This window comes from Lampetra fluviatilis, chromosome 2 (genome assembly GCF_964198595.1).
Source record: "Lampetra fluviatilis chromosome 2, kcLamFluv1.1, whole genome shotgun sequence".
Taxonomy (NCBI): domain Eukaryota; kingdom Metazoa; phylum Chordata; class Hyperoartia; order Petromyzontiformes; family Petromyzontidae; genus Lampetra; species Lampetra fluviatilis.
The window spans coordinates 28,290,662-28,307,584 of record NC_136276.1 but is presented as its reverse complement, the minus strand read 5'-3'; the positions used below and the strand labels follow the sequence as shown (position 1 = coordinate 28,307,584).

The 16,923-nt window shown below is 43.5% G+C and overlaps 1 protein-coding gene across 6 annotated transcripts in view; it reads left to right on the top strand.

Annotated features, from left to right (window-relative positions):
* LOC144944915 (adhesion G protein-coupled receptor B3-like) overlaps nt 1-16,923 on the top strand; it is a 176,226-nt gene that overhangs the window by 96,316 nt on the left and 62,987 nt on the right. For all 6 annotated transcript variants that reach the window (XM_078873091.1, XM_078873095.1, XM_078873094.1 and 3 more), the window contains exons 13-15: nt 13,975-14,121; nt 15,046-15,118; nt 15,958-16,063. In XM_078873091.1, the coding sequence (XP_078729217.1) occupies nt 13,975-14,121; nt 15,046-15,118; nt 15,958-16,063 (326 nt within the window). The remainder of the gene's footprint in view (nt 1-13,974; nt 14,122-15,045; nt 15,119-15,957; nt 16,064-16,923) is intronic.

The following is a 16,923-nucleotide window of genomic DNA, read 5'->3' as shown; positions in this document are numbered from 1 at the left end:
CCGGTGCACACGAAGTTCAACATACGTACGTGCATAGACTCACACGGAGACCCATACACTCGCACAGTGACTCATCGACTCACACAGATGCCCATAGTTTGTACGATGAGAAAGAGGTTCAACATACACGTCCATACATAGAACTCAGCCCATCGTCCCTCAAGGGTTGATTAAATGAGTCCTATGTTTGTTGGACATCACCAGTGTTTGTCCCACCGGTAGGAATGTGAGATTTCCACCCCTGGCTTCAGGCATGCCGACAGAGATGAGCACCGAGTGAAACTCATTAGAGCAGGGCTTAGAAGCAAAATAAATCCTTGATTTAAGATTAGAATAATGACTATTTGAATTTCCATTTTTTTGTTTCGTGCAGCTCGTGTAAAATAATATTCAATTTTACAACTTCTCCAATTGCTATGAAAAACAATTACAAGCATGGAGCAGGTATAGACATTTGAACAAATTGCACTCATGAGAAGGCGATTAAGAATTTAAATGCACAGCCATTAACCCTTCTGCATTCGCGGCAAAATAATGTAATAAAAACACATCTAGAAAGACTTGTTGAGTTCCAGGTTTGGTGTAGCAGTGCACTTGGCTGGTTAGGATGTTTACCTTTAATTTGCAGAGACACGTCAGAGGCTTGGTTTTAATAAAGAACCACATCTGTTGGTGCTGTGCTGAATAACGTGACCACATTCGGAGAGCTATAACAAATGAACTTTAATTTCCAAAAAGGTGGACCAATCCATTTATCTTTATTGTGCGGTCGTGACTAATAGTTACGCAATGGGCTTAATCACCTCATTAATACTCGCAGATTTATTTTGTTTGTGCCAAAATGAACGGTGAGGGCAATAATTGTGAAAAAGTACCTTTTTAAAAAACATTCAAGGAAGGCATTATGCAAAATTGAGAGCAGTTAATGACGTGTTCTGCCAGCCACTGGATTCATGTTTCCAAGCACACGGCTGCGAGGGCGAACCTCCGAAGTTGCTAATTGCCCCGAAAGTCGATCTCTTTCAGGCCTTTGAAACTAATATTGCCGTTCGTCTCGTAAATCAACCAACCCGCGGTTTTACTTTCGCGAATACCATCATTTTAAAACGTGGCATTGAGAGAGTACAACCGCTTTACCTGGGTGCACTTGCGTTTACGTATACGCGAATAATTGATTGTGATTATTCTCTATTGCCTTCACCAGCCTGAATGTAGATAAAGCATGCTGTAATGGTAGTCAAGGCCGCAAGCTGCAGTTAAACCCCCATAGCTGCCCGATGCTATTGCCTCAACATGAACGATACAATTAAGACGTGTTTTACATAACGATAAACATTTATTTCCTCGCCTCGAAAACCATTACGGAGTCTCAAGACGCTTTTGTGGAGGTCCTGCTTGGAATTTTTGGCCAACAATCAATTCCCTACCCTTGGGAATCTGAGGCCCAAGTAGACAGCGACTCAAGACACCCCTAGAAATGGGTTTCCATGTCACTGTTTTTTTCTAAACGTCATTCGCTAGTGAGAGGAAATTGGAGAAACCCAGAGCAAACTCATACGTACGTGCTAAAAACATTGAAGCTCGGCACAGATTCCCGCTGTAGCTCGGGCGTTTTGCGCATGTGAGTCTCTGAATCAGGCACATGCCACACTCCTCACTCACTCTGCCTAATAAAAGTCTCGTTTCAACATCCCCCGCGGCTCCGATTAGCTTGGCTGGCTTAGTACAGTACGAAAGAAGTTCAACTTACACCATCACCTTTCTTCCTCCCTTTACTCCCTGCAGGCGAGTACGTTCGTGCTGTTCACAATTTTGGCAGTGCAGCAGCAGCAGCAGAGCAGTGCTCGGCACGCTGTTATCTTCTTGCGTAAGACAGGCGGCAGCAATATATCCAAAAGATAAATGCCAATGGCGAGGTCCGCTGCTGCTGGTCACGACGAGAGATCTTCAGCGGAGAGAGAGTTCGTGTGGTTTTGTTCCTCCTCCTCCTCCACCATTGAAGGAGTGCAGACCACAGCGCACTGATGCTCGCGGGTTGCGTAATGCTCTTTGGGATGTGGTCGGTGCCATACTTCATCTCGTTTTTTTGAGCCGACCTGTCACACCAGAGGGGGTATACACGAGGATGGAAGAACAGAAAGTGAATACAAACTTATTCTTAGGTTTTTTCGGTAAAGTCACGTAGGTAAAAAATTAAAATTAAAAATAATAAAAGTAAAATAAAATTAAAATAATTTTAATTTTTTACCTACGTGACTTTACCGAAAAAACCTAAGAATATGAATCCTTGCAGTCACGAAAGCTTCAAATCTAGAATTGAATACAAACTTGTTTCTTGCCTTGTTTTTTTTTGACACGAGGATACAAAAAAAAACCTGCTTCCGTTGCTCAACGGTGCTTTTGTGGGTGTTCTGCCACTCAAATTACCGAGACCGATGCCAGAGACTGCGGCGGACCTTGCTGCTGACGGAATGGCTTGCTCCCCGTGTCTGTAGCCATAACTGTGATGAAAATGGGTTCCCCATAAACGGAGTGCGGTGCGTTCATAGAAACGCGGCCAAACAAAGGTTGCTCTTGTGCGATTCATAAGCCAAAGTGCCTCCCTGTTCAAACCAGCCGTGGGATGGGCACATTTATTTTGGTGGCTCTGAGACATTTTGAATTCCACCTTCCGATGGCAGAGGCCAGTTTCTGCATAGGACAACCACTCTTCTTGGTTCTTTCGGTAAAGTCACGTAGAAGGGAAATAATAAAATAATAAAATTTAAACATAATAAAATAATTATCACGACGTTTCGGCCACAGCGCAAGCAGCCGTCCTCAGGTGAAGAACAGGTCTGTCGGGAAGACAGCGTCTGAATGGGCACCACCAGGCTTGGCAGCGTATATTTAAGCTGGGTTGGAGGGGGAAGGGGCGCCTTGACAAATTAATTTGCATATCAAGAGGAATTTAGCATATTTATGGGAAATATACGCTCCAAGCTTGGTGGTGTTTCATTCTTCACCTGAGGACGGCTGCTTGCGTTGTGGCCGAAACGTTGTGATAATTATTTTATTGTTTTATTTTTATTATTTTATTATTTCGCTTCTACGTGACTTTACCGAACGAACCAAGAAGATGAATCCCTGCAGTCACGAAATCTTTAAATCGAAAGGACAACAACTGTTTATTTATAACCAGAAGCTTTAAATCGCTGATTGAGTGCTGTTATCTCCAGGGCAGCCAGGCCAGACGTACGCATGTTGAACTTCTTTCGCATCGTACGTAGCCAACCGTGCTAATCGGAGGTGCAGGGGAAGGACAACAAACTAAACACAAAAAGCAGTTCTAAAGGAATTAGTTTGCAATCTAGATTTAAAAGTGCATAGCTACGGTGGCTTCCTAATATTGAAACGAAGAGCGTTCCAGACAGCCGCAGAAGAGCATCTGAAAGCGCGTGATGCAGTGGCCGTCTTTGTTCGATGGCGAGCCAAAATCCGCCGCTGCGTGGATCACCGGAGTTCGCGTGATGGTTTATGCTCTTTGACGAGATCAGCAATGTATTGCGGTTTATTTGTGGCAATCACTTTGTGTGTGACCATATAATGTATTCTGAATAAGGGAAAAGCGCAGCCCTGCTACACGTAATGCCACTGCTGGCAGAAAGGCCCTTCTGTCACGGAGAATGAATTAGACCGTCAATATACGTGTGTATTGTTTACTAAACTTAACGGGGTTGTTATATTTTCCTAAAGTAATTTGGTTACTTAATTCTAGATTTGAAGCTTTCGTGACTGCAATGATTCATATTCTCAGGTTTTTTCGGTAAAGTCACGTAGGTAAAACATTAAAAGTAATGAAAGTAAAATAAAACAAAACAAAAATAAAAATAAAATTCACGACGTTTCGGAGGCAACACAAGTCTCCGTCATCAGGTGGGACCGTCACAGCCAGATTAGCTGCATCAAGTGAAGCAATGATTCAAAATGTAATCCCTTATAAGCAAGTTGAAGGGGGGGAGGAGAGGGGGGGGGAGTTCATCAGAATGTGGTAGCCAATGAATGGAACGTATCGGGAGGGAGGGGAGTGGGAGGGGGAGGGAGCCAACAAAACATTTGGCGACGGCTTGGACGCGGCTGCTGCGCACGCCAACACAATGGGCAGAAAGGGTGGAGGGGAGGTCTGATACACATGATAGAACAAAGGAACGAAAATGCCCATGTTTATACCAATGCAGGCTGAAAAATGAAGAGAGTACTGTTAAAAATAACTGGGGATGTTAACACTCGGTGAAGTAAATTAAAATAGTGCCTGTCAGATAAGATGGTCCAAAAAGTGTAATTAAGTCTTTTTTGCGTGGTTAATAACATCTTTCCAGTGATTACTGAGTTTGTACCCATCATCACGGTTGAAATTATGTCTGTGTTTGTATATTTGTATGGCTTCGTGTACAAACCTTTGATGGTAGCCAGGAGGCTTGCAGAGAACCTTGGTCTCGGAAAAGACAATATCATGAGAGCCCGCCGAGTTGTAGCAATGATCGGCAACGGCCGAAGAATCAGTTCTGCCGTGTTTCAGATCTGACTTGTGCTCGCGGACACGATCAGCAACATGACGTTTTGTTTCTCCAATGTAGCAATCACCACAAATGCAACTCAATTTGTAGACTCCAGGATACTGTAAGTCAGGAACGACATCCTTCACAGATGGAATCAGATCACGGATTTTATGCACTGTGCTGAATCGGACTTGGATCTTATGTTTGTTTAGAATTTTGGAGATCTTTTTGGTCACGCCTGCTATGTATGGTAACGTGATAGTTTTGGTCGGAGTTTTTTTTTTGGTCGGAGACAAGAAGTCACAGCTTCTCGAGACGCTGGCCTTCCTCAAGAGATGCCGCGATAACAAGGTAATACCCATCGCTTTCACACTCACATCCGCTGCTGTGTCCTCACCGAACTCCAAACAGATCTTATTTAAAGCTAGCCTATCACTAATCTCGGAGAGAATAAGGTTACTCCGATCTGAACTCGATAATTTAGACAAGACTCTCTTACAAACACATCTAATGTTAACACAAAAAATGTCACCTTCTGATTGGAACCACGTTGATAACATGACTTCTGCTTCTGCTGACTCAATGTCAGCCAAATGCAAAGCTAACCTGATTTCTAAATTCAACCTCCTATCTAAAAAGAAACCAGAGCCACACATCGCAAAGCTGGATGTTAACAAGACCGTGATTAATCAGAGTAACATTCCAATCTCTGACAATCTAAAAACGGTACTGGCCAAAGGACTAAATTTCGCCGTCACCCCTAAATATATACCAGTAGAGGATATGATTTCTCAGATTGATGTAGCCCTCAGAGGCATAGGACACATCCATGCTGATGTAGCAAGAGCTGAAATAGCTACTATTCTCAAGAATGCTAAGAAACCCACTAGTAACATCAGCAAAAACGAACGCTCTGAACTCGCGAATTTAAAAAAGAGAGATGATATAGTCATCCTCTCGGCAGACAAGGGCAATGCCACGGTCATCATGGATAAAGATTCATACAACAACAAAATCCTGGACCTTCTTAATGATGGGAGTTACTCCAAAATTAAAAACGATCCCACTAAAAGCCTAACGACAAAAACCAACAGTATCATCATGAGTTCGACTTCCCTAATCGAACCAAGCAAACGTCCCTCTCTAAAACCATCGGCGGCAAGACCTCCCAGACTCTATGGTCTTCCTAAAATCCATAAAGAAGGCACCCCGCTACGACCCATCGTGTCGACGATAAACTCTCCGACGTACAAACTAGCCCGTTTTCTATCAGATACTCTGCTCCCCTTCACAGGCAAGACCTCTTCGGCAGTACTCAACTCAACCCAATTAGTCTCTATGGTTAAGGACATGGTACTATCTCCTGATGACATTCTCGTCAGCTTTGATGTAGTATCTTTGTTTACCAAAGTCCCAGTACCGGACACCCTAACAATAATTGAGGACTTAGTCCAACAGGGATTGAATTCTGATGTACCTGCGCTGGTTAGGCATTGCCTCACCAACACCTATTTTACCTGGAATGGCACCTTCTACAAACAGAATGAGGGTACCCCTATGGGCTCCCCCTTGTCACCAGTTATAGCCAACATTTTCATGGAAAAGTTTGAATCAGACGCCATCCAGACATCCACCCTGCGTCCTTCCCTGTGGAAGAGATATGTGGATGACACTTTCGTCATCTGGCCACATGGCCTCCCAGCATTGAACCACTTCTTGGACCACATCAATTCTAGACACCCATCTATCAGATTCACCATGGAAGTGGAGAAAGACGGTAAACTACCATTCTTGGATATTCTGTTTAAGAGGAGGCTTGACGGATCCTTGGGACATTCTGTCTACAGGAAAGCCACCCACACAGATTCCTACCTGAAACCGGATTCCCACCACCACCCATCTCAAAAGAATTCTCTCATCAAAACGCTATACCACAGAGCCCATGGCATTTCTGACCAACACCACCTGACTGATGAATTAAGACATGTACATCGGGCCCTCAGGATGAACGGATACTCTGACCGTACTATCCGCCAAGCTGTCTCTCCCACCACACAGAAACAACCACATGAAACTCCGACCAAAACTATCACGTTACCATACATAGCAGGCGTGACCAAAAAGATCTCCAAAATTCTAAACAAACATAAGATCCAAGTCCGATTCAGCACAGTGCATAAAATCCGTGATCTGATTCCATCTGTGAAGGATGTCGTTCCTGACTTACAGTATCCTGGAGTCTACAAATTGAGTTGCATTTGTGGTGATTGCTACATTGGAGAAACAAAACGTCATGTTGCTGATCGTGTCCGCGAGCACAAGTCAGATCTGAAACACGGCAGAACTGATTCTTCGGCCGTTGCCGATCATTGCTACAACTCGGCGGGCTCTCATGATATTGTCTTTTCCGAGACCAAGGTTCTCTGCAAGCCTCCTGGCTACCATCAAAGGTTTGTACACGAAGCCATACAAATATACAAACACAGACATAATTTCAACCGTGATGATGGGTACAAACTCAGTAATCACTGGAAAGATGTTATTAACCACGCAAAAAAGACTTAATTACACTTTTTGGACCATCTTATCTGACAGGCACTATTTTAATTTACTTCACCGAGTGTTAACATCCCCAGTTATTTTTAACAGTACTCTCTTCATTTTTCAGCCTGCATTGGTATAAACATGGGCATTTTCGTTCCTTTGTTCTATCATGTGTATCAGACCTCCCCTCCACCCTTTCTGCCCATTGTGTTGGCGTGCGCAGCAGCCGCGTCCAAGCCGTCGCCAAATGTTTTGTTGGCTCCCTCCCCCTCCCACTCCCCTCCCTCCCGATACGTTCCATTCATTGGCTACCACATTCTGATGAACTCCCCCCCCCTCTCCTCCCCCCCTTCAACTTGCTTATAAGGGATTACATTTTGAATCATTGCTTCACTTGATGCAGCTAATCTGGCTGTGACGGTCCCACCTGATGACGGAGACTTGTGTTGCCTCCGAAACGTCGTGAATTTTATTTTTATTTTTGTTTTGTTTTATTTTACTTTCATTACTTTTAATGTTTTACCTACGTGACTTTACCGAAAAAACCTGAGAATTTGGTTACTTAATTTGTTTGCGGTCATGATGCCACTAAGTCACAAACCGTTGACGAGCGAGAAGCTGCTAATCCTTAAATAAAGACAAAGATCCCCCGTGTAGCCTACACAGGCTGTCGGGGCAAGTGCTGTGAGAGATCACTTACTGAGGTTGGTATGGCACAAAAGGGCATAGCACCAAGCTCGGCTGAACTTTGTCGTGTATTAGTGATGGTTACACACCAATCTTAATTTTAGAACTTTCGTGATTGCAGGAATTATTATTTGTTTCTTTCGGTTAAGTCACACCAGCTTAGGTACTCATTTAAGGCCAAGTCGACATAGGGGAGACCCACGACCAGTTTGGATAATAATCACTGGTGTTGGCTGTGAGCAGCGGGAATCAGACTGGGGTTTCCGGGTTCTAAGCTTGGAGCACTAACCACTGTGCTACAGCTCCCACATCATTAAACAGCACACACACACACACGCGCTTATATAAATACTAGCTTTACTACCCGGCTTCGCCCGGGACTTGGATTCTCGACGCCCGGCCGTCTTTGTCTCCCCAGTGGCGATGTTCACACCACGGTTACTCGTTTGAGGCTGAGTCGACCTAGGGGAGGCCCAGGACCGGTTCAAATGATCGTCACAGGTGGTGGTAGTAAGTGGGAATCGAACTCGGGTCGCCGAGTTCATAGCGCAGCGCACTAACCACTACACTACCGCTCGCCCCACACACGCACCCCCCGTCCATAGGTACACATACACGCGCTCACCACTCACCCTCAACACTCACCCTCACCACTCACCCTCACCATTCACCCTCACCACTCTCCCTCACCACTCTCCCTCACCACTCATCCTCACCACTCATCCTCACCAATGACACGCTCACCAATTACCACTCACCACTCACCCTCAACACTCACCCTCACCATTCACCCTCACCACTCTCCCTCACCACTCATCCTCACCAATCACACCCTCACCAATCACCACTCACCACTCACCCTCAACACTCACCCTCACCACTCACCCTCACCATTCACCCTCACCACTCTCCCTCACCACTCTCCCTCACCACTCATCCTCACCAATCACACCCTCACCAATCACCACTCACCCTCAACACTCACCCTCACCACTCACCCTCACCACTCACCACTCATCCTCACCAATCACACCCTCACCAATCACCACTCACCACTCACCCTCACCCTCAACACTCACCCACACCACTCACCAGTCACCCTCACCATTGACCCTCACCACTCTCCCTCACCACTCATCCTCACCAATGACACGCTCACCAATCACCACTCACCACTCACCCTCAACACTCACCCTCACCACTCACCACTCACCCTCACCATTCACCCTCACCACTCTCCCTCACCACTCTCCCTCACCACTCATCCTCACCAATCACACCCTCACCAATCACCACTCACCCTCAACACTCACCCTCACCACTCACCCTCACCACTCACCCTCACCACTCAACCTCCCCTCACCACTCACTAATCACCACTCACAATCGCCACTCACAACCGCCCTCACCATTATATTTTTGCCCCGGTCAACGCCGGATATTTCCCATTCGTAGCAGTTTATATAAACTCTATAAGCAACTTATATTAAACAGGAAGCGCCATCCTAAAGTAATTTACAACCTTCGATTAGTCCTTTGTGCGATTGAAAGAATCGATTCCTGGCATGTTGGGGGTTTACATTTTGAATGATAGAGTTTCATTTTCATTGTTTTTTTATTTTTTCAGGAGTTTTTAATTACATTTTTGCCCCGGTCAAGGCCGGATATTTCCCGTTCGTAGCAGTTTATATCGACTTTAAGCAACTTATAGTAAACGGGAATCGTCCGAATGTAAAGGAATCTACAACCTTCGCTTCCTTTGCGCGATTCAGAGAATCGATTCTTGGCGCGTCGGGTTTAAAAGTAATTACACAGTTGTTTTTTTCATTGGTATGTAATGTTTGAAAGTTTTCATGAGATTTTAAATGTATTTTCCCCCCGGGCAACGCTGGGTATATCGAGTTTATACGACAAATGCGTGCGCATATTTTTAACGGGAATTAAAAATGGCGTCCACCCGGCAGCGAATGCGTCGCTACCCGTTGCCAGGGGCAACCGCCGTCCAATGAAACTGCGTATGGTCCGGCGACGCACAGACACACACACAAACAGACAGACAGATTTGCGATTTTATATATATAGATATATACACACACACTTTTTTTACGCACGGTTAATCCACCACATGAATCCCCCCCCCCCCCAATTGAACAATGGAGAGTCAACTGTATTTCTATTATCCAATTTCAAAGGTAATATTCATTCCTGAGCCGCTTATCACAAACAAACATCACGGGCGGCGGGCAATGAGATCGAAATTTTGCTCAAACTAACCCGACAAGAAGAGGTTGACGAAATTAAATATTTCACAAAGCGTGCACAAAGGAAACAAGCGGATAAATAAGCAAAAGGGAAATAAATAAATAAATGCGCCATCAGCATGAGACGAGATTCCCACAGAGATCTACCGCCTGTGCACTGTCTCATCACTTGTCACTTGTGTTTTGAACCCAGGGCAGGTTGCAGTGGCAGAGGGCATGACCTTGTGGAATAGGGCTACGAAACGGGAGGGATTCCTTTTAAATGAGGCCAGAGCCAGACCTCTATGGACAGCTGTGTGGAGAATGTTAAAGTTGTCTGTGGGTATAGTGAGAGAGAATTGATGATGGGCGATGGTCACATTCGTTAAGCGTGGTGTCCAAAGACTGGAAGCATAATATGGTCAATCAAATTCTTTCATATTTTTTTAAAATCTGGAATAATAATTTACAGACATTTGTCGTTCCACTGCTGAATCAATGCCTCCTTTATCATGCTAGTCACGTCGGAATTGGTGAAGCGGGAGGGCCAGTTCAGATATCACTCGCCACTAATGTGAACCGTGGCCAGGTATCAAACTCGGGAAGCCCGGAATCAAAGTTCAGTGTTAATCACTTTGCCACCAATCTACCCCATTTGTTTACATCACAATCTACATCCCAGTAGCGTTCTCTGCACTGTGTAATGAGCTCAGTACATTCCTTTAAGGAAATTATTCCGATGGAAGAATGTGTATCTTCTCAGTGAAGGGCCCTGGAATATAAGAGCACAGAGCCACTCCTGGGGTGACTTCATTAGGCCCACCTTATTGAAAGCTCCCCGTCAATCCGTCACTCGGGCTCTGCGTGGTGGCTTTTCTCCTCCATCACTCATTTGGTACATTAATGAATGTCAAACCTCGCAGCTGAATAATACCAACGTTAACGAACGTATGTATATTTTGTGTAATTAATTGTTTTCTGTAGTTATTGGTGACCCGGCAAAGAACATCAACTCCCTACACTTGAGAATATTAGACCTGAGTCGGCAGTGACTTAATTTAGTTGTATGTTATTCGGTTTCCATTTCACGTTTAAGTTGAATAAATATTGCATTAAATAATTTTGTATCTATTCTTACGAACAACGAATCCTACCCACAAACAGGATATACAATTGATTCAGCCGTTGTGTTTTGTCAAATGAATGCCTTTTGTATGAAGTGAATACTTTTCAGGAGAATTAAGTGCATGTAATGAAATCCATCCAATTGTAGTCATAATCAGGATGCTCCTGTGCCAATACAAGGCATACATCAGGGTCAGTACGCGATGTCAGTCGGAGCTGTTGCATAGAAATACAATCTTTTTGAAAAATGTTTTACTCAACTTAAAAACAGGCTGCTTTTGATTAAAATGCATTTTAATTATCCAATTTCTAAATGGAAACCGAATGCGCGTTTCATTTTTGTTACCCAGTTCATGTAAACGCTTCTGCCGGAAGTTGCATATTGATATAAATCCCATGAGAGTTTAATAGAGGTTTTAGAAAAAACTATTCATCTCAGGATTGTGTGTTTCCAATGGCAGGCAGATGCATGAAAAGTGACACTGAATAACATCTTAGTAATTTAACCCCAGCCAGAGATTGCAAATTCATAGTTATGAAAATCACATTAACTACAGGTTAGGATGTTGGACGTTAAAATAGTTTTATGTTGAAATGTATATATTTATTTATTTTTATATTCAAATAAATTTTCTCACAGTTAAGCCAATTCCATTACATTCTGGGTTTAATGCAAAACATTATCTGTAATATATGTGTAAGTAACGATCACATGCGATATCTGGCTGATTTAGACTGCTGGTCGAGTGCTCGATCTACATTAAGAAGATTGTGAGTTCAAATCCTGTTTTTTATTTTGTTTCAGCAGCCAATACAATCACAACCACCTTGTGAAAAGTCAGCGTTACTCAACCTATTACAGACTGGTCCCCACCGTGGGAATGTGGAATTTCCCGTGCTGTTTCAGGACAACTGAGAGAGACGAGCACTGCATCGTGCTTGTTTTAACAGGGGCACAACTTTGTTTACATTCATAGAAGAACTTGACATTGACTCCATCTGAAGATAGTTTTACATAAATAATATTTTTAAAAAGTCATAACCGTTGCACATATCGCATCAGCCTACCCACTGAGGCCCTTTCTGGGAGGCACCTCACACCCCTATACTTGGCATCTCAGGAAGCCACCGAGTGGATTGCCAAACTTAGATGTGCCGTTGTCAACTCTTCCGACAATATAGGAAGATAAGGTTTCTAGGCTCACGAACAAAATTGGCATTGGCCTCGATTTTTATTTGGAAAGACAGACTTGTTTTTTTTTTATATTGTTGCCTGTAACCCTTACAAGGAGGTGTTTGCATATAAATGTTATGATTTTCTCCTAGCCTGGTAGATCAAATGTAATGCTCCAACAAAAGGCAATATTCCTCTGTTATGATGATATTTGGTAAAAAAAGGGTAACCATTGCCGTGAAAATGCATTCTCAACTTCCTTTCACAGCATTATCTGCACTTATTTACATAATTCATGAGAAGTTTGCGTGATCCATTTGAGAACGTATTGTGGAACATTGCAATCGTATCCACCTTGCGCTCAATTACAAGGACACTCAGGTGTGTATCAAGGTACACGTCTTGGGAGCACGCGCTCTGGATGATGATGATGATGATAATAGCAGAAGATGCGCAGTACAGCATGACCCATTATACAGGTGGTTCTATCGGTTGTGTTCTGACACCGATGATTGACTCTCAGTCTCAATACACACTGCTGGAAAGAGGGCCTTTTTGATTGCCCATGAGTATCAGGCACAGTTATTGTAGATCTCCAAGCGCGTAATGGGTATTGTGCCGAATTACTACAATGATGGGCGTAGTCACAAATTATGACATACTGCTGTGTGCTGGGGGTGTTATGGAGCTCGCAGGAATGAGTGAGGTTTATCATCCCACAGCATGATTTCGAACTCACCGGCTCTATGTGTGCCGTAAATATAAAGGCATTCTTGTCCTATTTACGCGAAAAGCCTAACTCAATGGTGCGTATTTACGTTGCATATGGTATACCTTCGTGTGATATGAGTGCAGCTGTTCCATTTTGGTAATTGTTTTTTGTTGTTTCTGAATGGTTTATTTTGGTCCTTAGTTGGTGAGAGCTTCAATTGCCGCATGAATATTCTGCGGAGTGAAATGTCTTTTCAATGTGGGTTTTCTGATCACTTACGGAAAGCGCTGGATTATAATTATTATTAACTATGATCGGTGTGTGTTGCATTTGTGTGTGTGGGGGGTAGCAGTAATTAAGTGATTAGCACTCTGCACTACGTACCCAGCAACCCGACTTCTATTCCCACTTACGCCCAACACCAGTGACGATTATCTGAACCGGCGATGACCATCCTCTAGGTTGCCTCAGCCCGTACACGAGGGCCTGGTGCGGTGTGTCAACATCGTCACGAGGGGTGTTGACCACCCACCCCTTCGTGTGCCGTGCCGGTCTTAATAGGTGCTACTCACTAACAGCACTTGCCCTAGCAGTCTATTATATTTAGATTTGAAGCTTTCGTGACTGCAAGGATTCATATTCTTAGGTTTTTTCGGTAAAGTCACGTAGGTAAAAAATTTAAATTAATAAGAGTAAAATAAAAATAAAATAAAAAAATTATAATTAATAAAAGTAAAATAAAAATAAAATAAAAAATAAAAATCACGACGTTTTGGAGGTAACACAAGCCGGAGTGTTGCCTCTGAAACGTCGCAAATTTTTTTTTACTTTTATTAATTTTAATTTCTTACCTACGTGACTTTACCGAAAAAAACCTAAGAATACAGTCTATTAAAGGCTAAACGGGGTGGGATCTTCTGTGTCTGTTCCATCTGCTGCATGCCCCACCCGTAGTCGTCGGCGTGCACAAACTTTCGAGCGCCGAGGGCGGCACGGACTTGACGTTCCCAGTGAAGGGCCGGCGCAACATGATCAAGTGGGTCAAGAGCACGGAGGACAAGGTGGTCATCTCCAACGCGGCTCTCTCGTCCGGCCGCCAGGGTGAGAGGGGTGGGAAGCGTTCCACCGTGAAGACGAACCGCTCCTCTCGGGGAGCTCGACATCATCACGTCGGCACAAATAACCGCGAGGCACCGCGCGGAACCTCGCCAGCGAATGCCAAACTCGGTTTGGCGTTATTCGGGAAAGTCGGCAATTGTTTTAGAATGTTGATGGGTCATGCCCTTTATTTATTTATTTATTTGATGCCTGATCCCCGGCATAATAAATGTGGCGTTTTCGCCACAAGGACTACCCTACCTCTATTTCAGTTGGGTGATATTTTGGCTTTTGAATAATAATATTAATGACGAAATACATATTTCTATTTGGAACCTTTATTATGTTGCACAAGCTGGTTTCCAGTCATAAGGTTGAGTGTTTAAATCCAGGAAAAGGTCAACTCAGCCCTTAGAATTGATTAAATGATCGCCACTAGGTCAACGTTATGCATGGTGGGAATTCCATAGTGGCTACCCTGCCATAGGAGTGTAGCATTTTCACGACTGCCATACAGTCACCAGTGGAGATGAGCATCATTACGTTACGTAATATTTGCACGTTAGAAACTTCAACCTTAAATAAATGAAAACATGCGCGTGTTTTATGCAGAAACGTTCTAGCCGAATAATCAGCAGATGTCGTTTAAACATGACATGTATTTCTCTAAAATACACGTCTTCTAAAACAAGTCATGATCTCAGACATAATGACGTCAAATGCGTAGCAGTGGGTTTTTTTTTCTAGCATTAAAGCATTATGCATTGACTCAAAGCAGCGTTAATGCCAGGGCAGTGCATGCAACATTAGGCACAAGATTCCTAGCCATTGATGATATAAAACTCACCGAGCATGAAAGGACCTCGTGTGTACATGAGCTATATTTTATGTGGTTTATTTGTGCACATGCTCTTGCGTTGGTTGCAGGAGAACCGCCGCCGGTTTATGTCATCGGAGTGTCTTTTTATAAGAACCTGGAAGGCATCATACCCAAGCCAAGGTAATAAATTGTGCTTTATTTCCAAATATATTTCCACGTCAAGTGCACCACTAAATCGCTACGAAATTGACAAAAGAAATAATAATTGTGCCTTTCGCGAAGACAACACGTGCAACGCCCCCGTTTACACACGTTGTACTATGCTCGCACTACCACACGTAGCAGAGGCATGGCATCACACAGAGGCTGTACATGCATATATACAGACGCGCACACGCCACCATAATAGGCCTTTTGACATCGTTGACGGATACAAACATATGTAAGGAAAAAATAACGTGCAAAGAAAAAATCCTCTCAAAATGTGAACACTGAGCAAAAACACTTTCGCTGGCATGCTCGTTAAACACTCTCTTTTGCTGTGGAGCCTCTGCAGCATAGAGTAGAATTTGCAGTTTAAAGTATAGTTAATCCCACGCAGACTTTACATGTGTATTCATGTGCCTACGATTTATAACGAGTGAAATATAATGACGGCTTATAACCTTTTTTAAAAGTTTCATGGTTAAAATGTTAGCCCAAGAGAAACAATTAAAATGCTTACATCTTTTCCCACCTGTAATTGGATTTCGGAATTTAAAAATATGTCATGCAGAGTTGGCAGGCACTATTTTGTTCTGCTAGATGTGTGTTTTGAAACTAGTGAAACATTATTCGAGGAACTTAAAGATATTATCCTAATTGTGCCACTGAAAATCTATCTCGTTTCGATTTGAAAACTTTTGCAAAAAGCAGCTCTCCTGCAACTTATTTCTAAACACACTGATCTTCAACGAGTGAATTAAATGTAAACAAGTGAAATGTCTGTCCTTTGATCAGAAATATGTTGTATTTTGCAGCAATGGGACCATAATCAACTCCAGGATAGTGTCTGTGACCATCCGGCCAGCACCAAAGAACAAGGACTTGCCACTTCTGGAAATAGAATTCTCTCACACATCGAATGTGAGTTCACCGTCCGCTTTGACGAGTCGTATTTTTCATTTTCAGGCAACACCTATGGTGGATGGGGCGTTCTGGTTGATGTGGCAGAGCAGATGAATGCACAATCCATTTAACAAATCGTAACTTGTTTTTCGGCTTCAGTGGTGGAGCGGTGGTTAACGTGCTGTGCTTTGAACCCGCGGACTTGAATTTAATTCCTGGCCAATGGGAAATTATATTTAAACTTGTCCTGGGTACCCCAACCCCCGCTTTCACCAACCCACACTGACCAGCATCGGTGAGGCATGGTCTAACAACCCCATGACTGATATGGCGTGGGAAGGCTTTCATCCAACAATAGAATGACAATAGGCTGTGAATTATTATTATTCGGTCGTAAATGCAAGACACGCGGATAAAAAAAAGAAACAACGGTACAAATATAACATGAGAGCAAGATGCACTGGATAAGGTTATATCCAGGTTTAAGTAAGCTCTATATTTAATCTCACAGTGACATAAACACACGTAAATCTATAAAGAGAGTGTAAACATGTGGGGAGTAAGGGGCGCCAGACAAACGTTCGGTACACGTGCAAGTACACGCTATGTTTTGGTTTATTCGGGAAGTAAAGAGGGGGATGAGTGAAGAGAGGGAACCAAGCTGCAGATGAGCGACCAGGGTATTCCAGAAAAGTGGAGCAGTGACACGGAAATGTTTTTTTTTTACTACCAAAGTTTTAGCAAATGTCATTTTTAGAAGGAATACAGAGGCACTTCTGAGGCTGCGGGAGGGAGTCAGCGGAACTGAGCAGTCCTTTAGGTAATTGGCAGATTTGTTTAAGAGGACCTTTAGGATGAAGATGGCCCAGTGGTGGTCT